The 22451-nt window shown below is 42.6% G+C and overlaps 1 protein-coding gene across 2 annotated transcripts; it reads right to left on the bottom strand.

Moving 5' to 3' along the window:
* Positions 1-1152: 1152 nt before the first annotated feature.
* Positions 1153-19604, bottom strand: RAC1 (ras-related C3 botulinum toxin substrate 1 (rho family, small GTP binding protein Rac1)). 2 transcript variants are annotated; one of them, XM_015426223.1, is made up of 7 exons: positions 19311-19604; positions 9205-9276; positions 8226-8343; positions 5459-5515; positions 3667-3729; positions 2412-2571; positions 1153-2281 (listed from the first exon to the last, which is right to left on the bottom strand). In XM_015426223.1, the coding sequence occupies exons 1-7, from the start codon at positions 19343-19345 to the stop codon at positions 2151-2153; spliced, it is 636 nt and encodes a 211-aa protein (XP_015281709.1). In that variant the 5' UTR covers positions 19346-19604; the 3' UTR covers positions 1153-2150. The 2 variants fall into 2 exon arrangements, with proteins under 2 accessions (XP_015281709.1, XP_015281710.1); XM_015426224.1 differs by lacking the exon at positions 5459-5515.
* Positions 19605-22451: the final 2847 nt, after the last annotated feature.

Genomic DNA, 22451 nt, shown 5'->3' with positions numbered 1-22451 from the left:
ATCTCTCCACTCTTCCTGAGGGGGACACACCATCTCACAATCACAGTTAAGTCCCTACCGGACAAGTGAACCAGAAGGGTTGAAAATATGACTGCTCACTGTAGTCACTGGAGGAAAAAGTACTGTGGGCAGTGCATATGCTAGCACTGCAAGCAAAGGCTGTGATACCTTGGCTACATTTCCCCCAACATGGGTACTTTTCCCAGAAGAATTTTCAGGCTTTTGAATGATGTTTCTCCAAACTGTGTACAATCCAGTCCAGTCACAAGTGACACCCTTTTCGGCATGTTTTTATGTACAGAAGGGACATAGTCAGAAATGAACTGCTTTCAACAGCATCTACAACTGGGGAAAGGCGGCGGCTGCCATCCAGCACGGTTAATTGTAACCTTCTCTGACAATTGGCGATCCGCCGTTTCTCCTTCCTGATCCACTACTTAGCCCAACCAACCATCCTCCAGCAGTGCCCCAGCAAGGGAGGAACGACTCCCATTGGTCCACAGGAGTCTGCTGGCTTGTGGCAATGGCCCACCGTTATATTGGTGCCATGAGGTTACTTTAACTAGTTCAGAAACTTTCCACAAGGTTATCATGCTGCTTTTTGCCACAGCCTGACAGATGAAACAGTCCAATTCCTATATACACAGTGAACAATTTCTCACAAATTCAAGCTTCAGCACCAAAATGATTCAAGAATTTATTAAGTCATACATGCAAAACATACTGCTAAATCGCATTACCAAAAAGATCAAATGTAAAAACTTCACAATCTTGCAAACTCCATATATATTTTGTTCTAGTAGTTGAAAGGTTGTAATTCATTGTAGTGTTCCTGCCAGCGTTTGAGATGTACAGAACGTTGTTAGCACTCGGTTACAGAACCTCACAGACCCAGTGACTGTTACTAGATCAAACAGGATGTATGCATTCATGGTGATGTTAAAAGGACAGCATCAGAATTAGTAAGGTTACTGTGTCAGGATACCTGGCAAATGGTGACATTTAAGAAAGGTAATCAAGGTGGTAAAGTATTAAAAAAATTACTAGAACTGGTAAAGCTGCTGCACGTGATTTTTACACCAAGTCACTTAAAGACTAAAAGAAAGCTCCTCAGAAGCATGTATAATATTGGGGCAGAAAAAGAAAAAAAAGGCTATGCTTGAACATTCTAACCTACCGAAAATAAAAAGCAAATATAATCATTTTTTTTTGAAAATACAAGTTATATTGCTCAATAGAAAGAGAATCTACAAGGAAAAAAGCCACTAGTGAAAAACCAGTGTGTGTGGGGGGGAATAATGACCAATCTAAAATTGCAGTACATGAATGCCCTACTGGGAAATGCAAATGAGTAAAGACCAGCCTCCCTCAGCTACTGCTTAGTTGCAATGAGGGTTTCATTTTACTGTGTGTTTCCCCCCCTGCACAACAGAAAATCTATTCAGCTCAACTATTTTGTAGTGTAAAGTGATCTGTACACAGGAGTCCAAATACTGTCGGGCAACCTCTCTTGGTCGATGCAGCCATCCCACACAATATACTGCTGTCAAGGAAGTTAAGAAGTTTCACAAAGAGCATCAGTCCTTAATAGGCAGGAAAGTATTTCGGAAGAGGGAATTCTGGCCTGCTGTCCGTTATTGCATTTGCTCAGGCATGACCGAAGATGCTATGCAATGACCATCAGTCGGATGAATGTGTTAAGACAGCAGCCGTTTGCCCTAATGATTTCATTATCCGGGAGAAAATAGGACTATAAAGTTTTGCAATTCCTAATACACATTAGTTATCTTGAAAGGTGCTTGTTTGCCTTTTTTAATATAAAACAGGTTTTGTGCTCTGTAGACAAAGCACAGTAATGCAACAGAGATGAGCAGATAATTTGGCAACACGTGATTAATCTGAGCAAGAGGACTTGGGGAAAAATAAGGCTTTTATATAAGTTTAACCTTTTTTTAGGATCTCTTTAGTAGAAGGAGAAAAGAAATCTAACCCTTTAGACAAAGGGGAACATGAAATTGATTGGTTCAAAAAAAAAGTAATGGAAGAGAACTAATTTTTAGACAGAAGAACTTGGCATTGGTGTGAATGCTCCAATGTTCCGAGCAAAGCACAAAAGGTTCTGAGAGGGGGCAGGATGGGGAGCAGTGACATTACAGCAGCAGGCACTTTCTCTTCCTCTTCTTTACGGGAGGGGGGCAGAGAACTGCCCGGATGGCTTCGTCAAAGACTGTCTTGAGGCCTCGCTGTGTAAGTGCTGAGCATTCGAGGTATTTCACTGCACCTGCGGAACACAAGCAAGGTGTGAGGAGCAGGCAGATCAGAGAAAACCACTGAGGAAAACCAAACACCCCAGCCCCACCGACTGAGTTTTGGTCAGGTTCGCATGAAGAGGTCTGGAGGAGAAGCCATACCAATCTCTTTGGCCATGGCAAGGCCTTGTGGGTAAGTGATGGGAGTCAGTTTCTTCTCCTTCAGTTTTTCAATGGTGTCTTTGTCATCTCGGAGATCCAGTTTGGTGCCCACAAGTATGATGGGGGTATTGGGGCAATGGTGCCGCACTTCAGGATACCACTGGAATAAGAAGCAAATGCATGAACAAGAATATAGAGATGCACATCCAGCCTACTGGAAACTCCCATCAACACCAGAGGAACACAAGCTTCAAGGGGGTCCAACAAGCTTAAAATCCCCATGTTAATTGTTTGCAGAGAGATACTGGGCATGAGCCAGTAACCACACACAGATTTTAATCCAATGCATAAGGAGGAAGCAACTGCAGAGAATGAGTCATTTCCCCTCTGCTGCTACCAGAGCATCGGAAGGAAACAGAAGAATTTTCAAGGCTCGGCTCTATGGCTGTTGGATCGCCAGTGCTCAGCCAGGAGGCAGAGACCCCTCAGTTCCCCCCTCCCCACCCTTGCAGAGCCCACTGCAAAAGGAGTGCTGCGCAGGAGCCCCCAGTGTTGCTGAACAGCTGGGGAAAGGATGCAGCTAACAGGAAGCATCTTTCTAGGCCCCAAAGAGCCCTGCCTCCAGATTACCTCCTAGTTCTCAGTTTGGCTTGAGTGCTCAAGCAGTTGGGTGAGTCTGAGTCTGCAGGGCGCTTGGAGGTGCTGAAAGGAGGTTACTCTGCTCATTCGTCTGGTTTTTACACTTCCAGATAACTCCAACACTGTATTTCCTTTGGGATGTGCATAATAATATAAGAGCAGCCCTGTATTCTCTGAATATCCTGAAGAGCCACCAGTTCTACTGCAACCAGCATGACACTTGTCATTGGCTTTCACAGTGCCAAAATTAGAATAAAATGGCAGAATTTACTAGCAGTTCCTCGGGGAGGGAGGGGGGCTCAAGATTTTATGGAGAAAAAATGGCAGAGTAGCCTAAACGATCAACATGTGGCACCCCAACATCTATCTTGGAAAAAAGTTTTTGTATTTTTTCAGCAAGTTATTACTTTTCAAAGGGCGCAAGTTTGCAACAAATGTATTCCCAACAGTGTATATTTCAGAACACCAGACAAGAAAGTTTACACGGGAGTTTCCTTTTCCAAAAGGTAAACATTTTGCTTCACCCATGGACTTTTAAAAAATTGTTTGCCGTTGTAAGTACAGTTCAAAATTCACAAAAGGCATCCTAATAAAAAGACACCTTGTTTCCACTTACCTTTGCGCGGACATTTTCAAAGGATGCAGGGCTCACAAGGGAGAAGCAAATTAAGAACACATCCTGCAAAACAGCATTTTAAGCAGCTCAGTCTCCAGCAGTTACTTTCTGGGTTTAATACTTTTTCTATATAACCAGGCTTTGAGCTCCACCGGTGGAGACTTCCAGTTACCAATGGATAACATAAAAGGCAAAATGGGAGCCTTCTACAAAACCTCCCCTCTTTGGAGTTCAAGATGGGCCACCAGAAAATGGGAGGAACCCACTTACCCTACCCAACTACGTACTGTACACAGCACGTAGAGCATTGTCTGGCGGTGCTAAGAGGTGTTACCTGGAAAACATAGCTGTTTAACATGACGGTCTTTGAATTCCAGTACACCAATGGTATTCCACAGCACTCTTCACAGAGCTCACCTCTAAACCCACTTACTTGGAAGTCCCATTGTGTTCAAACAGGATTTACTTCCTAGCTGGGCACACTGGGATTCTTCACTTAATTTAAGGGCACATCCCATCTTCACCATTATGCAAAAAAGTGTTGCTCCTTCAAACTCGGTGAGGCTCAACTGATGCCTCCATGCCCAGTCACCAACCCCATCCCCCTTCTTCTTATACCAGAAGAGCACTCTGGTACTCTTTGGGGGCTTGGGCTAAAAGAAAGGCACTCTTGGTTTCAAGGAGGGGGGGGGAGAGACAGAACAGGTGAGAGCAATCACAGAAGACAAGCCACTGGGAAATTTACCTAAAACTATGCCCAGCTCAAAGTGAGCATCCAGCCCCCAACCAGGTCTACACAAACAGGCAGGTAAGATGGTTAGGCTGTCGTTGGACTAGAGGTAGGGGAAAGTCACATGACTGAATGCTCCCATATATTAAAAAACAAAACGGAGAAACACCCACCAGGTATAGGAAGTTACTGTTTACAGGGACACACTTCTAGCTTTCTATGCCTGGTGGCTTTCCCCCCTTTGGACAATGTTCAGACATGCGACTCCTCACCTGTAGCTTGACAAAGTACCAGGGACTGCTGTACCTCCTCACTTGTTCCACATAGTTGACCAAATTCAACTTGCTGCTTTAAAGTTCTTTCAGATCATTTTAACCAGAAAGGTTCTGACACTCCATTTCAGAACATTTGATCTACTTTGCTTGTCTGCAAATGCCAGCATAAAAGCATGGTTTAGAGTCCCTTATTCCTGGGTTGTTATCTGCCAGCATTGCTAGTCTGAGGTGCTAAAACAGTAGTTTAACTCAAGCCAAAGCCACAAACACTTGCCATTCCACTCCCACACATCTCCAGAGCCTTGCAAAAGATGTTCGTCTGTGTCATCTGATAGGAAAACGCACAATTTCTGCTCTAGCCCCCCCACCCAACTGTTCTCTCATTATGAGAATCAGAGGAGCATTGGGATGTTAGTTGATTGTTTGCAGCTCTAGGCCTTCCGTTAGGTCACCAGCTCGACACCGCCACAGCAAAGCACTTGCAAAGAACAGTACACATGCAACAGCATGGTGAAGCTGCGAGCTCCCAGGCTTCTCAACCAATCTCTGTCACCTATCCCAAACAGGAGAACAAAGGCTCTACCTGGAATGTTTAGGGTTTGTCCAGTAAGAGTCTGGACTGACATAACAGCTACCGACTGCCAGAATATAGTTGGCTTTTAAGCAGCATCTTCAGGACTGCTCAGCCCCAGAAGGCAATCAACAGGGCACCAGTTTAGGGCTGCAGGAGCGGAAGCGGGGAAAAGAGGAGAGAGCTTGGAGCTTAATGGTGGAAAGTTTTACATACGCATATAGGTTGCTGTTTCACCCTGGGAGTTAAATCCTTACCATTCGCTCCTTCAACCTAGTAACAGCATGAAACAACTTCAGTTAAAGTTACAAGCGACTTCGAGGGAACAACATAAGCTCTTTGCTCTTCAGACCTGTCTATTCAAGTGATTCATGTGGTACAGGCCTCCCCTTCAAGACTGCACAACAACCCCCTGTCTGCACATATCTAGCTTCTCAAGGAGAGCAGCTGTAGCTAGAATCATTTCCTGGGGCTCCTTGTTTTCAGGCAGTTCTGTGCAAGGAAGCCTTTGGGTATATGCACCCAGCTCCTATCTGCATTCCATAGCGGCACAATCCTAGGAATGCTTTGCACTGTGAAATTCATTTGACTGCAGCCTGGCTCCAAGCTTTAAGCCCACTAACAGTGAACTCCATGGAAGTTATGGGAGATTTTCCAACTAGCAGCACTAAGAACAGAGCAAAATCGATGGACTAGGGCAGTCACAGAAGTTTCTATCCAATGCACTGCTGCACAACAAAAGTGCAAAACTTTGCCGAAATTCAGAAGCGCATAAGCCGCCTGCTCCATCCCATCTGGCCCAAAGGGTCACAATGCTCTTTTCTGAAAGTGACAGACACACCTCTGAATATCTTAACTGCAAAACAGAAGAGAAGCAGCTTCGGTCTCTTTCATCATATCTTAGCCTCTCCAGTGACTCTGATGCTTGAAGAGCGACCTGTTCCCTGCTCTGTTTTGCCACTAGAGGACTCCTCTTTGGATCTGTTTTTGGCTGAAGGGCAGGCCAGCAGCTGGAGCTCGGAACAGGAGGGACGCCTACAGCAGCCTCTGGCAGCTTTTCAGTAGGGCTTAGCATAGCAACTCCACCGCAGTTCGGAGGTGTGTGTTTTCCTCATCACTTGGTGGTTGCCCCAAATGAGTCACTCTCACTCTAGAGTCTCTCTTGGAACAAAACGTCCCCCTTTTTTTGGTTTCTTTTCTGGCTCTTCTGGCACTTCTCTTGGAAGCGGTAAAATAGCCAAGGACAGGTCATTGTCAGCTGCTTGGTGTCAGGCCCAAAATTGGGGGGGGGGAGTTCTGTGGTTTTACATATATTAGGAGATGAAATAGAGTTCCCAGAACTGGAAATCTAAGTGACTCCTGAGCAAAGCCAGGAACAATCACAGAACTAAAATAATGTGGAATAGAATAGAACTTTGTTCCCTTTCTCTGAAACAGAGCTGGAAGGGACCTCAAGGGCCATCTAGTCCAACCCCCTGCACAAAGCAGGAAATTCACACCTACCTTCCACCACCCCCCCACTCCCCCTGTGACCCCTGCTCTATCCCACCTACTCTTTTGTAGACTGGACTCTACATTCTGGAGTTAAATGGAATGAAGTGTGACCTACCAATCCCACAGGACTGAACTGAGCATGAATGAGGAAATGGGCTTTATATCATGAACCTTAAGCAAACTTACAAAAATGACTAGCTTGGAGCAGTTAGCCTACCTAACACATCCCGTCAGAAAATTCTGTTCTGAACAGTTAAGCTGCATCACCACCACTACCACCCCCAATCTCCCAGCATGGCCAAAGGGCAACACGAAACTATTCAACTAGCTGCATGCACGGAGAGTGCCGATCAATTTCATCCCCTCCAAAGTCCTTCAAATGAACTTGTTTTGGCCCTGCCCAGCATTGTCATTTAAATGAGCCCCTCTGCCACAATTCATCGCTGCTACCCAATGAAAGATGAGCGCTGTCGAGTGCTTAGCGATGATAGTGTCAGACTGTGCCTGAACAGCAAGGCTAACAAAGGCTGCTTTGAGCAGGGCTCCACTTGCTGATGAAACTGTTCTGCATCCTCAGTTTATCATTTAATCATGACGGAACTCTGGTAAATTCTGGGCCTGTGTTCACATGAGCATTCCTTGGCATCAGCTGCCAGGAACTATTTGGACAAGGCATTGAGCCTCTGTGGTCCAGTGCAAATGACTAACCTGGAACTTTCAAAACCTGCTCAGTCAAGACTTAATAGCATCCCTGAGGAAAGCACTCATTTTCGAAGCAGCAAATGAACAGCTCCACAGGATAGGGAAGCCAGAGAGATTTAGAACACCTTTGCATGTTAAAAACGTAACACAAGCACAGTGATTATGGCAGCAAGGAGGCAGAAAGCTGTCGCGCTTAGGGAAGTTGGCAATTACAGCACTGGCAAATTAAGAGTTAGAGATTTAGATACAATCCACTGGGCGCTTTGCCTGCACGAGTCCCAACTGGAGTCTTGCAAGAGTACAAAGCACAATTGTGAATGTCAGGACAGCAGCTTCAGGCACGACAATCCCGCACAGCCAAATAGGTGGTTACTCTCACACTGGCTGGCAGCGCGTGATCACCGTGTCCGAAAGGAAGCTCACAGAGGCTGCCCTGTTTGTTCAAATGTGATGATTCTGCACTGCCATCTGAATATGGAAGGGACTGCAGGCTAGGCTGGCTGTGTGAGATCATCATTTGTGAAACTCGGCTACAGCAAGATAGGAAGGAAGGCACCAATTACTGTGGACGTTTTGCTCAACAACTGCTCTTTTGGAATGCCACTCACACCAGTGCTACTAGCCCTGCAATTGGGAACACAGAGGTCACCCTTTGTTCCTACGTAGCCTTGAGGGTCTGAACCAGCACACAGGACTTTTCTTTGGACCCCCCCACCTTCTACAAGCCTGCAATTAAAAGCCACAAATAAAGGCAAACACGCAGAAGTCTTGCATGACAAAAGCTTACTGTCTGTGGATAGGAGAGCGGGCGCAGTCGGTCATAATCCTCTTGTCCAGCTGTATCCCATAAGCCCAGGTTGACTGGCTTGCCATCAACCATCACATTGGCAGAATAGTTATCGAAACTACAAGGGAGAAAGAGAAGTTAGTGTGTATAAACCCTAGCTAGTTTTGGTGCTGTATGCTGGCATAAACCTCAATCTCTTTGAATCTCACTCGACAAAGAGATTCTCACCTATGTGTTGAACAAGAGAGGCTCAAAATAAAGCAAATGGGAGCTGTACAACACGGTGGTTCTGCTCTTGGGAAAATTCCCATTAATTTCAGTAATGCTACCATGGAATCCTGGTGAATTGTGTGCTTCTGTCTACACCTCACACAGTACACAAAGCACTGCATCCAGAAATTCAGGAAAATTGCCTGCTGGCTGAGCAAAATTATCACGTCTGAACAGCAGTGTTGAAATAAGGGTCGCTATACTGATCACATGGGGACTAAGAATGTTCTCAGCTATATGTACAGCAACAGAGAACAGCAGCCAATAACCACCCCCGGCACACCTTCACATAATGCTTGTAACTTTTTTATTTTAAAAGTTGTTTGTTATAGGCAAATTTCTTTAGGTACATATTTTAGAGGTACACCTCCAGCAACAGCAAGGAGCTAGAACGCCATGCAACTAGCTCTGCATGCTCAGGAGGGCTTTCAATTTGAGTTTCTCAAACACTCACATAAAAGGCTCTAAAAGGAAACTAAAGGTACAATTTGGTACCACCCACTTCATCATTTAAGCTGCCTCCTATGCAGTTCAACTTTGTTGATAAAAGATTTATGGCCGACAATAAAAGGCAGGAGACCGAGTGCTTGGGGGGGGGGAGAGCAGGAAGAGCCCCAGCCAATCCCAAACCCCTGCTCAACAACGAAGTCAAGAATTGTGCGGTCCGTCACACACCAAAGAGTGCTAGAAAAAAAAAATTAGCACTTACACAGTGGGTATGTATTCTCCAGGAAATGCATTGGTTGTGTAACTGATGAGTAGGCATGTTTTACCTACAGCACTGTGAAGAGGAAAGAAAGACGTCCAGATAAGAAACCATCCACACAGAACACGCAAGAGCACCTTCTGCCATTTGCAGGAAGACTGATCCATCAGTATTTAATGCACTTCAGAAGCGATCAATCAAAAAAAGCTTCATACTCCTCACTGGATATCTAAACCCAATTTTTGGACCTAATATAGGCCACCAAGCAGATCCAGCCCCCTAGCACCAACATACATGATTTAAATGCTCAAAAAGCTCCATACCCCAGAAAGCTAGCAGGTCGGGGGGGAAGGGTTCATAGCCTAGCCTTAGCCCTGATAACACTTGTTTTCTATGGGGAAGGAGCTTAATAAGTAATCTTCAAATATAATGTTAACCTCTTGCAGTCTGATGTGGCGCAATCTGGTAAAGGCTGTACAACTGCATACTAGATCGGCATGTTCAAACTGACCTTCCTTCAAGGGGAATAGCAGTCTCAATTGTTAGACAAGGGAAGAGAATTCTAATAATAAATATATATGCACCCAATCAAAAGCAAGCTAAATTTTTTAGCCAGATACAAGAGAAGTTAATTAATACGTCGTTTGAAGATGTGTGTGTGATAAGAGATTATAACGCAGTTTATGACCCACTAATAGACAGGAAAACTCATAAAACAAAAATTAAAAATACAAGCAATATATGAACAAAGACATTTCTTCATTTAGCTGAAGAGTTCTCATTGGTTGACATATGGAGGATAAAAAACATAGATGAAAAGGATTTCACCTTTTTCTCTGCTCGACACAAAACGTGGTCTAGGATCGATATGGCATGGATATCGACTTCACTTATAAAAAATATAGAAGAAACAGAAATTTTACCATCAACCTTTGCGGATCATAACCCAATCATGTTATCTCTAAAAAACACATGTAGGAAACCTAGGTGGACAATGAATTTAGATATCTTAAAAGATAAGGAGATAATAGATAAAACCAAAAATATAATAAAAGAGTTTTTCAAGATTTCAAGATTAATACTTCTAAGGAAACCCCCGTAGAAGTAATCTGGGATGCCTTTAAGGCCTATATAAGAGGTTGGTGGATTAATCAGAGTGCATGGAAAAAGAAACAAAATAACAGAAAATATGATATATTGAAACTAAAAATACAAGAGGAAGAAAATAAGATAAAAAATAATAAGAGGGATTCAAAGAATATCAGACTCAAACTAAATAAGTTGCAACATCAACTTAACCTACTCTTAACTCAGGAGGTAGCAAAAAAAATAGAAACTACTAAATTGTATTAATTTGAAAATGCTAATAAGCCCACGAGGTGGCTGGCATACAAATTGAAAAAAGACAGAGAAAAGAATAATCAAATCACTAAAAAATGAGAAAGGAGAGGAGAAGTCCTCACAAGAAGATATTAAAGAAATAGTAGAAAATGTTTATAAATGCCTGTATCAAAAACTGGATGTACAAGATTATCAAGATAAATGGGAAAAGGGTAAATTTAACAAAGAACAAATAGCAATATTAAACAATCCGATTACACCTTTTGAAATAACAGAAGCAATACAAAATGGGACAAAACGAAAAACCCCAGGCTCAGATGGTATTCCCACAGAGTTTTACCAAATATTTGAAGATCAGATTCTAGACCCATTTAAAGAGTTAATACAAAATATTCCTAAATCAAATAAAATTCCCACCTCATGGAATGAAGCTATAATAACTCTGATACATAAACCCAATTCGGAATCTCATTAAATACAGACTACAAATTATTCGCAAAAATTTTGGCTAACAGATTGAAAAAGGTATTAATTTACATAATACATAAAGACCAATCAGGATTTCTACCTAAAAGAAGAATACAAAATAATATTAGAAATATAATCAATGTGTTAAAATATTATGAACTTCATCCGGGGAAACCAATGATATTAACTCTATTAGATGCAGAAAAAGCGTTCGATAATATTAATTGTAATTACATGTTTAAAAAATTTAAGGTCTGGGAATGCAGGAACAACTTCCTTACTATGATAATGTCTATATATAATACCCAAAATGCCAAAATTCTGGTTAATGGGGAACACACTCAGAATATCCCCATCCAAAAAGACACTAGACAGGGTTGTCCCCTATCTCCCATACTGTTTATTTTTACTATTGAATCTTTAGCTGAAAGGATAAGGAATAATGAAATGATAAGAGGTTTGAAAGTAAGAGGTGAAATTTTTAAACTGCAAGCTTTTGCAGATGACGTGATTGTTATATTAGAAGATCCAGAATACTCTTTAAAGTATCTACTAGAAGATATTCAGGAATTTGGGAACTTGGCAGGCTTTAGAATTAATGCTCAATAGACTAAAATTTTGGCTAAAAATTGCCCACAGGAAATGATACAAGGAATAAAAGAGATATCAAAAATTGAAATTGTGGAAAAAGCGAAATACTTAGGAATATGGATTTCAAACAAGTCATCGGCGTTATATGAAGATATCTACAACAATTAAAAGACATAAAAGGGGATTTAAAACATTGGGAGAAAATACATCTTTCTTTATTGGGCAGGATTGCGACAGTTAAAATGAATATCCTGCCAAGATTCCTTTTTCTGGCACAGAATTTACCAATACTTAAAAACTATAAGTATTTTAAAGACTGGGAGAAAATTATAAATAACTTCATTTGGCAGTCTAAAAAACCGAGAATAAAAACTAAATACCTTCAGGACAGCAAAAAGAGAGGAGGTTTTGCACTGCCCAATTGGCAATTGTATTATTTAGCAGCTTTAATGGTATGGGTCAAAGAATGGGCAGTGCTAGAAGACCTTAGAACATTAGCATTAGAAGGTTCAGATTTAGTAATGGCATGGTACGGGAAGGATAAAATACACTCTAATTTCCATACACATATAATTAGAAGCTCTCTCATTAAAGTGTGGAACATAATAAAATATAAAAACTATACTAAAATACCAGTATAGATATCTCCGATAGAGGCATTTGCTAAACCCTCACTTAAAGTAGGGAAAATTAATGATAGCTACGGTAAATTATTAAATAAACAAGCTGAACTGAATTTGGATGAGACTTTAGTGAAACATAACATAAAATTATCCCGGTGGGGAAAAAATGTATTAAAATCACAGTATAATGAAGATTAAAAAATAGGAGTCTTCACTAGTTTAAATGAATTTGACAAAATCTGGTTATCTTCCAGTGATAAGCTTATACAGAAACTCTACACCATGTTAATAGAGGACTTTTTACAAGAAGAAATTATAAAAATGCCAATGTTAGCTTGGATAAAAGAGATTGGGCACCCAATAGAGAGAGAAGATTTTATTGTATTTAGCCATAGGCCATTACAAACCACAGACAGAGAAGAGCACAATAAAACACAAAAATTGTATAAAATAAGATACAGTCCAACATTATAAATCCATAAAACCGAGGTTATGAACAGTTAAAACCGAGGTTATTAACAGTTAAAACCGAGGTTATGAACAGTTAATTAATTCACAACATACCCACTAAAATCAGTATTAGCTAGGAGCAGCGTTGGCCCGTATTTTCCTTGCAGTCAAGGCAAATAAAGCCATTCTATGGGATACATCAGCATTGGCATCGGCTAGCAAAAATATAATCTTCTCTGAGACTGAATAAAAGCTTAAAACTGATAAAATACCAGATAAAAATTTTGACCTAGGCAGAACAATGGACTAAAACATGGAATTCATTAAAATTTATGAGGGCTACCCCATATAAGGAAAACATATATAAAATGTTCTATAGGTGGCATTGGACCCCTGCTAAGGTAGCAAAGTGTTTTCCAAAGGCGTCCAACTTCTGTTGAAGATGTGGAAAAAATGTAGGAATGTACCTCCACATATGGTGGAGGTGTGACAAAATCCAGAAATTTTGGGGAAAAATTGCTAAAATATTTCTTGATGTTTTAAAAAATCAATATCAATTTAATACCAGAAATATGGTTACTTAACATGATTCCGGACCAAAAAAACCCCCATACACAAATAATTACATATTTCCTAACCACAGCCAGAATATTGATAGCAAGGTGATGGAAATCAAAAAATATACCTTCGATAAGAGAACTCAAAAACAAGATACTTGAGATAGCTGAAATGGACAAGTTGACTATAACTACAGAATAAGCCAGAGGAAGTTTTTTGGAAGAGATGGGAAAAAATATATGACTGGCTGAAAATGAAGAAGATAAATTAGGAAGGGGGAAATGCTAGTTAAAGATAATAATTGTTAAATTAGAAAGATGAACCTTTTATTTGGAACAGTTTGAATTCTAAATGGATTTGTTTTGGTTCTTTTATTGTTTGTTTTTTAACATTTTATTTTCCGTTTCCACAAACAAATAAACTGGCCTTCCTTCAGTGGTAATAGTCAAGATTCTACCTTTCAATCCAGCCTTCCTCACCAAGTTGATATGAAGATACAGAATTTTTCTACTTTGCTCAATGTGAACGGTTACAAATATATAAGAAACTCATCTGAAAATGCTGAATAATATGAACCTACACCCTTTGGGGGAGCTGTGGAAAGTTTTTTGGGGGGGGTTTTAAACAGTGTCAGCATCAGCTAAAGAATGAGGAACCATGCAGGTACGTCAGAAGACTGGCTAACCATTTACAGTCACAACTACAAGGAACATTCAACTTGTAATCCAGGCTCCAAGAGTCTCTTTTGTTTACCTAACCCTCCCAATGAGCTAATTGTGTCCCGGCTATACTGTGATCACTGTCTGCAAAGCACTTTGAAGATTAGTCACTAGCTAGGCACCAAACATAAGGAACATCTGCAAAGAAATCAAGTGCTACCAGGTATGGCTGCACCTTGGAATCCCTGGAGAACAGAAGCCTTCCCAGGGGAAGCTGCCTCACAGGGAGCTTGGGCTGATGATCAGAGATAAGAGAGCTCCCTATCAGAACAGGATTAACACCAAATGCTGCAGGTTTGTCTATTCACATCTCTTCTACTAAGCTACCTGAACTACCAACATTTCCCTGCCTACAGTTCTCCCCAGCCCCAAGTCTGCAGAGGCCACCCAAAAGCAGTCTGGGAAAGAAATCCCAGAAGATAGCAAGTCAAGCACAAAAGGAGAAAGAGAGGTGCCTCCCCAGTGCCCACATTGCACAAGTCAGGCAGGTCCACTAACACTAACAAGGAAATGCCAACAAGAATAAACAAGCCCCAGATGCCTCCACTACAGAATTCCCCCACCCCAGGCTTCCTGCCTTCTCAGCCTGTTGGCTCTGTGCCTTACAAATCAGAAAGCCCTCTGTACAGTTACTCAACTAAAGGGGAAAAACAGCATTCATAACTACTCATTCCAAGTATAGGAAGGGAAATTTCTCTAGAGAAATTGCTAGCAACTTTCTCTTATTAAAAATGTAAAAGACCTACTGAAAGCCTGGGAGTCATTAGGTAAGGCAAGGCATTGTTTTAACCCTACCAGCTCTGAATAATACACCCTTTTAGCAACACAATTACTAACTGTAAAAATAACTGGATTTAAGTCATATCATCCTTGCTATAAAACATACCCACTTAAAATGGTTTTGGGATTGTCTAACAGTTAGAAGGTCATATTAGGACCAAGGAGTTCTCGGTTCAACTCCCTCAGCCATAATTCTCACTAGGATGACCTTGGGCTACTCTGTCTGTCTCTCTCCCTCATCCTAGCCTACCTCACAGGATCATATGGTGGGGGCAGGGAAGATGTGTATCATCCTGAGCTCCTTGGAGGAAAGATGGGATAAAAATGTGAGAATCATCATTAACATTCCTAACATCATAAAATACTACTGTACACATACACTGATTATTTTACAACTTATATTTTCGTCAATTATCTTGGAGTTACTTGAAATGTGCCTATCATATGACTTGTACTATTAAACATGTTTGTTCATTATGTAATTTGACCCTGCTCAAAATTAATTTGAACAGTTTTGGTCTAAATCAAACCTCCAGAGAACTTATAAACAAGTCTCAGTAACGTGATGCCTCAACCACGCACCAGAGACGGCCGAGACGGATTCTGGAGCTATTTTTGTAGTTCTCAGAGAAACTACACACATTTGTTCTGGTGCTCAGTTAGACAACACAGGGATATTTGTTTCTCCTTTAAAAAAATCTAGCTGCATAAAATCAGACTTGTTTTACAGATGGCCTGCAATGCTCCCTGATCTGTGACATGTAGCAGATAGAAAAAAAGTGATGCTCAGATAATGACAATGGCCCATCAAAGCTTGTTCATTGAGCACAGGGAAAAAAAGTTGGAGAGTAAATGCAACACACACATTTTTGAGATAATTGAAGCCAGAAGATGGGGAAATATACACAATGGAACACAATCAGACTTACTTACAGAATGACTATATTACACTACAAAAACATCACCATCATGTAAGGCAATCTGGCACATATCAATATAATTGCCTATTCCTAAAGTTTTGTCACACTTCATAGTGACCAATTTGGGGGGGGGGGGGGGGAGTCCACATGGGACCACACAGATAAGAACAAGCTAGATTTAAACCAGAAGGCTTATCCCTTCATTCCAGAGTGGTTTTCCAAAGCGCCCTTCTACCTTCTGCCACATAAGGGAATAGGTGCCACTGAGGAAAACAAAGTGCTGCTCTCTGACTCACTGTAGCACTGAGAGCAAAAACAATGCATACACTCCTGACTCACAGAGCACTGGAGATGCAACACACCACAGCCCCACTGAGGTCTTGTAACATGATACAAGCCTTCACAGTCGTTTTGGTTTGCAGTATTAAATAAGAGCAGCCATCCCAAATTTTCCCCACCAATGGGACACTGTTCAGCAAATAATCAGAAATATATATACTCTCTTTAGTACCAGATCCCTCCAAAGCCCTTGCACATGGGTAACCAAGGCAACTGGCAGAACATGCTTGGAAAGCTTAACAGCAGAAGGGGCTACATTCTGTGGGGATTACAAGTTCTTCCTCTCAGAGAAGCTCTGCTAGTCTCCCCTTGTCCCAAACCATTCAGCAGGAGTCAACGAAATTAGGGCTGGGGGGAAATATTTCAAATACTTGGCAGCTAGAATCAAACTTACATGTAAGCCACACACAGAGCTAAAAAGTTTCAAATGTCTAGGCACTGTTACCAAATGGCTACACGATAGGATGGCAATGTTTAAGCATGGGAATTGTTATCCTATACAAAAGGGGGAAGTTCCCACTTCCAGGCATTAAGTGGTCCTTTCAGCTCTTAAATGTCACTATATTCCTGAAGATATAAGAAGCCAAGAAAAGCCTCTAAGGAGCCTTCAGAAACAAACAGAACTACCTGATAACTTTCAAGTCCCAACTGCATACAAACAGACTGTATCCAGCTATATTAACTGAGAAGACAGTTATCCACTGCCAAAACATGCACAATTCCAAGGAGTCTGGAATAAAAATTTTACTATGACCCATTTATTTAGATTGCTGACTGAACTCACCCCAAGGGGCCCAAGAAGGCAACACCTACTTCCTAGTAAAGGTATTTAGGATTGGACTGCAAATCACACGAAGTCCAGTGGGACTTTGTTCCTAATATATGCTTAGTACTGCAGCCTTGAACAACTTCTCCCCAGCTTCAGGAAGTGACTTTCCTTTGTTAACCGCAAAATGGAGCACAGATTCTCTGCCAAAGCCACAAGAGTCTCCTGTTGTCAACAACAAACATGAAGCCCCTATGCTAATTGCCTCATTTTGAAAGTACCATCCCATCTGATTAAATGGCTCTATCTACTCTGTACGTTATCAGAATCTATATGAATTAGTTCAACCCTTGATAAGCTGGGCAAGAATGGCTGATTGCCCAGTCTCTCCAGACTATAAACTGCCAGGTCTTGGGCTGACTTGGCCAGCAGCGAACACACCAGGTTTGTTTCCGCATCTTCACCACCACTGGAAATTTATGTGTTGCCCATCCCTACCCATGTCCTTACCTTTGGTGTGAGTGAACCAAGAGACAGAAACCCGGAGCATTATACTAAATAGCTGGAGGCTACCCCCAACAAGACCACTTGCTAGGTGAACCTTGAGGGCTGGGATTGCCCTTGTAACAACAATGGTCCCAACATTAAGAAGTATCCTATGTTCTTCTCAGCAATATATAGGCAGGGTGTGTATAAGACAGCTTTTCAGGAATTATCAGGCACTCTGTGTCGAAGAAAGGAACCAAATATTGGGATCAATTCAGAACTTGGGCAGGGGGAAGAAAATAAAAACCAACACTGGAACAGTGGCAGGTCTTAGAGATTTGGGATACAACCAAACATGCATCCATTTGGGAGTAAACTCCCACACAGTAAAGCCTAACTTAATTATAAATTAACCTTCCACAAAATGGGGCTTCCATAACTGAACTATTTAACACTTTATAACAGTTTGATGCTGTTCAATAATCTCAGAATAATTTATCTTGTATGTTTTAAATTGTTGGCCACCTTGGCAGCCATTGTAAAGGCAGAAAAGAGGGATATAAATTTTGTAAATAAAATAAAAACAAACAGAAGGTCACAGGAATATTAAACAAATATAAATGCACAGAGTAAGCAAACTGGGGAGACCAAACTGAAACAGAACAGAATCAGTGATCTAACTGCTTGTGTGGGAGGGTGAGGAGAAATACTACCTGTTTACCTGAGGGGAGGGTTTTAATTGAGAGGGTATGGACCTACTATCTACGTAATATTTGTTTATAAAAATGCATATTTCTACATTGCTTTTCTTTACTCAAAACAAACCCAAGTAGGTTTACAGAACAGAAATAACACACCTTCCAAACACCAACCTCCTAAAAACTAATAAGCCTATCCCCAAAGGGCTTCCAGTCACTTTAAAACACCGGACGAAGAGGAGGAGGAGATTGGATTTATACCCCACCCTTCACTCAAGAGTCTCAGAGTGGCTTACAAACTCCTTTCCCTTCCCCACAACAGACACTCTGTGAAGTAGGTGGGGCTCAGAGAGCTCTTTCGATGACTGCTCTTTCAAGAACAGCTCTGACAGAACTATGGCTTGCCCAAGCTCATCTAGCAGCTGCGAGTGGAGGAGTGGGGAATCAAACCCAGCTCTCGCAGATTAGAGTCTGTGCACTTAACCACTACACCAAACTGCACCATGCAAAAAACCATTACACAAAACCATTTTGCATTGCCTACTAAACATAGATATTCACAACTTAAAAAAAAAACTTTAGTCCACCTCCCTCAGCTGCATTGCTATTGCTTTACCTCCAAGGAATTCAAGATAAGAGAGTAATCTACTTTATACTTCCATAGTGCAATTCCAGAGACAGTAACCAGGTTGCAAGGCAATCCTACACAGACTTGCAGTGATCTAAGTCGATTTTTAAAAATCCAGTGATTTACACTGGAGTAGGTCTGCAGAGCTCATCCACTGCAGCAAAAATGAAGAAATTCACCCACAATCTACTAATTTACACTGGAGTAAGCCTGTACAGTTAGTCCGTTGCGCCAAAAATGAAGCGCTATCTAAAGTAACTTATGGTATACCATGAAGGGTACACACCTGGTATCTATCCTATCTGATATAATGCTGTATTCTTAACTGCAGGAACAGATTACCGTTTTTGGACTGCAGTTACTGTTGCTACCCACCTTATTAGCTGTCAAGAGAAAGGCGGGGGGGGGGAAGAAAGATTATATAAATCTTCTAAATAAAGAGCAAAACGCCTTAGAAAAACCCTGGCGTAGCATAAGGTAACGGCCAGACAATCAGCCGACCAAAGGACTGGGTTTTTAAATTTTAGTTTACCCACGCTCCTTCCTTTAACCACCCCCCTCCCCCCCAAAGAAATTTAGCGGGCTTCCCTCCACGACAGCCTTGCGAGGTAGGCCAGGCACCAGCCTCCCTTAAGAAACTTAACCAAGCTCTATTTACTAACCCCAATTACGGGGAGGGGGAAGCCTCGCTCCCGGCGCTGGGGGAGGCATGGGACGGGGGGGCGTCGCAGGCCTGCCTTACCCGTCTCCCACCACCACACACTTGATGGCCTGCATCGGGGCGGCGGCCGCTGCTGCTTCGTGCCGGTCCTCGGGGCCTCCTCCTGTTGCTTTCCTGGGTGGGCCGAGGAGCCTCCGCGAAATTCCCTGACGAGAAAGGAGAGAAAGGTGGGGAAGGGGGTGTCCCGGCCGCCTCCGCTGCTGCTTTTTTCTTTTTTTTCAAAACCTGAGGGAGGGGGGAGAAAACAAACGGTTATCCCCGACGAGGCAACGGCCACCACCCAAAGCGCGAGGAGTACGGAAACAGGAAGTGGCCGCTCCACTCACATCCGGCCTCGCGCTCGCTCCCGGACGGTGCTTTGGGATCGCAAGGTTGGGACTGGCCTCGCTTTAACTCCAGCCCGAGGGGCTTCGGAAAGAGTCGGCTCGGCTTCGGAGTCTCCTCCCACCGCGCTCGGGAATACTCGGACGAGCTCGATGGCTTGCCGCCGCCCAGCCGCCCTGGTTCCAGGTGTGGCGTTTGTCCGGCTTTCGGTCTTCGGCTTCCCCTCCTCCTTTCCCCTCCTTTCCTTTTGGCTGTAAACCTAGGTGTCGAATTTCGGGAAAACCCGGCACCGCCTTCGGTTTTCCCTCAGCTCTCGGAAATACTCGGCAAAGTTCGAGGAAACCTTTTTTTTAAAAAACGTCGAACCCAGTACAATTAGCGCTTTCGGCTCGGCTCCTTAACGTTCGGCAACTTCCGCCGCTCGGTAGTCTTCGTCTGACAGAGCCCTTCTCGGACGTTTTCGCGACCGAGTCGCTCCGAGGAAAGTCCGCCATCTTTGTGCTACGAGCCTGGTCCAGAAGCGTGTGTGTAGCGGGGGGAGGAGGGGGGATCATCTCCCTCTGTCACCTTCCCGCCTTTTTTGAGACCAGGTGTCATATAGCTTGAGATTTCATTATATTTCATAACAGAACAACTCAAAAGCATAACGTACCCAAGATACCACACTCCTTAACGCTTTCTAAAAATCCTGTATTACAAATAATGTCCAATTTAAAAGAAAAAAATAATAAAAACCTCATATGACACAAGAAAATATAAGAAGGACTACAGTGTGATGGGAGGACCCAAAATTATGGCCCTCTTATTTCCTGTCAGGGCTGGGCCTTCAAACTGCTGAAGGATGGGCAAAAGTTCAAAGGGTGTGTAGGGCAAGACACAGAGGCTACAACTGGTTGGCTTTCTGCCTGTCTTAGAGAGGAAAATAAAGGGGCCAGCCTAAATCACCAACAACAACAAAAGCCATTCAACATCACTGTATGCATAAGAGTTTTTAATTGTTATTTTTACTACAGTTATTCACAAAAACAAATTTCTTCAGGTTCAGTCGCAAATTCAATCCAGAGGGCCTAAATTTGCAATTCTAAACACACAGGAGTGGGTAATCCCCACAGAGTTCGGTGGAACTGATTTCTGAGTAAATGTGTTTAGGATTGCACTGCAGGAAGTCCACTCCTATGTACAGTGGTGGTCAGTGTTCCCTCTAAGCTGAGTTAGTGTGAGCTGGCTCACAGTTTTTTAGCCTCCGGCTCACACATTTTTGTCTTTGCTCAGAAAGGATGGCTCCAGAGCAAACTAATTTATGCAGTAGCCAAATGGCTGGCTCACAGCTTTAATGCCAGTAGCTCACAAAGTAGAATTTTTGCTCACAAGACTCCACAGCTTAGAGGGAGCATTGGTGGTGGTGGGTGTGAAGTGCTATCAAGTCACAGTAGACGTTATGGCAATTGTGTAGGGGTTTCGAGGGAAACCAGGGCTATTTTTGGGCAGGAACGCACAGGAACGGAGTTCCGGCAGGCTCCCAAGTTGGCCACGCCCAGCAGGAGCTCATTAGCATAACAGGCCACACCCAACAGCAGAAACACATTAGAATTGGCTAGTGGTGTGTGGCCTAATATGCAAAGGAGTTCCTGCAACAACAAAAAGCCCTGGGTTTTGACAACAAACAAGGTAAACAGAATAAGAAGCAAAAGGTGGGTGTGGCTGGATGACCACACTTTTGGTAACATGGGAATGCGCCCTAATATGCTAATGAGTGGTGCAGTCAGAGGGTGTGGCCTAATATGCTAATAAGTTTCTGCTGCTGGGTGTGGCCTATTATGCTAATGAGTTCCTGTTGGATTTATTCTACAAAAAAAGCCCTGGAAGAGACAGAGGGGATTTGCCATTGCCTGGTTCTGCCCAGTGACCCTAGAATTTCCTGGGGTGTCTCCCATCCAAGTACTAACTAGGTCTGACCCTGCTTAGCAACCAAGATCCAAGGAGGTTGGGCTGGCCTGGGCTATCCAAAGTTAAAGCTAAAGGTAAAGGTTTCTCTTGCTCGAAAGCTAGTTGAACCCAACTCTAGGGGGCGGTGCTTGTAATGTATTCAATAGCTGCCTTGAATAATTGTTGACTTTAGATAATTATATATGGCAGTGTGCTAAATTAATTGCTTGAATAGATATGAAAAACTGTATAAGTAATATGAGTAAAAACTAAAGATCAACAAATGAAAATGTAATAATGTGCCAGCATTAGTTGTTTGTACTCAGTTAGTAATAGGTAACTGGGCGGAATTTAAGGAATATATAATTTTTTTTTGCTTGGCTAGGTTGCTGTAAAAAATGTTTCCAGTCTATATATGTATTTCTGATGATGGTCTTGTTTACAAGCTATGTTATAACTATATATTATCTTGAAAACCTAATAAATATATTATTTTTAAAAAATACAGCTGTCTCTCTTAGCTTTCCCTTGGTCTTCACTTGAGTCCATGCCACGGACGAGCGATACAGACTCTGGTAGGTAGTGTGACACTCCGCCTTTCTGGGTGTGTACTTAGACGGAGGATGGAGCCTGTTCAGAGAAGCGCATGGTGACTTCTTTGATGAGCAGCACACTCTGGCGAGGTGTCCCGTTTTACTCTTATCTTTCCCTTGGTCTTCACTTGAGTCCGTGCCACGGACGAGTGATACAGACTCTGGTAGGTAGTGTGACACTCCGCCTTTCTGGGTGTGTACTTAGATGGAGGATGGAGCCTGTTCAGAGAAGCGCATGGTTACTTCTTTGATGAGCGGCACACTCTGGCGAGGTGTCCCGTTTTACCGCATTCATGGCACTGGGCCTCTCGGAAATGGC

The sequence above is a fragment of the Gekko japonicus genome, unplaced genomic scaffold (assembly GCF_001447785.1).
Source record: "Gekko japonicus isolate JY-2015 unplaced genomic scaffold, Gekko_japonicus_V1.1 scaffold384, whole genome shotgun sequence".
NCBI classification, from domain to species: Eukaryota; Metazoa; Chordata; class Lepidosauria; order Squamata; family Gekkonidae; genus Gekko; species Gekko japonicus.
The sequence above is the reverse complement of the archived record's forward strand: the minus strand, read 5'-3'. Positions and strand labels throughout refer to the sequence as shown.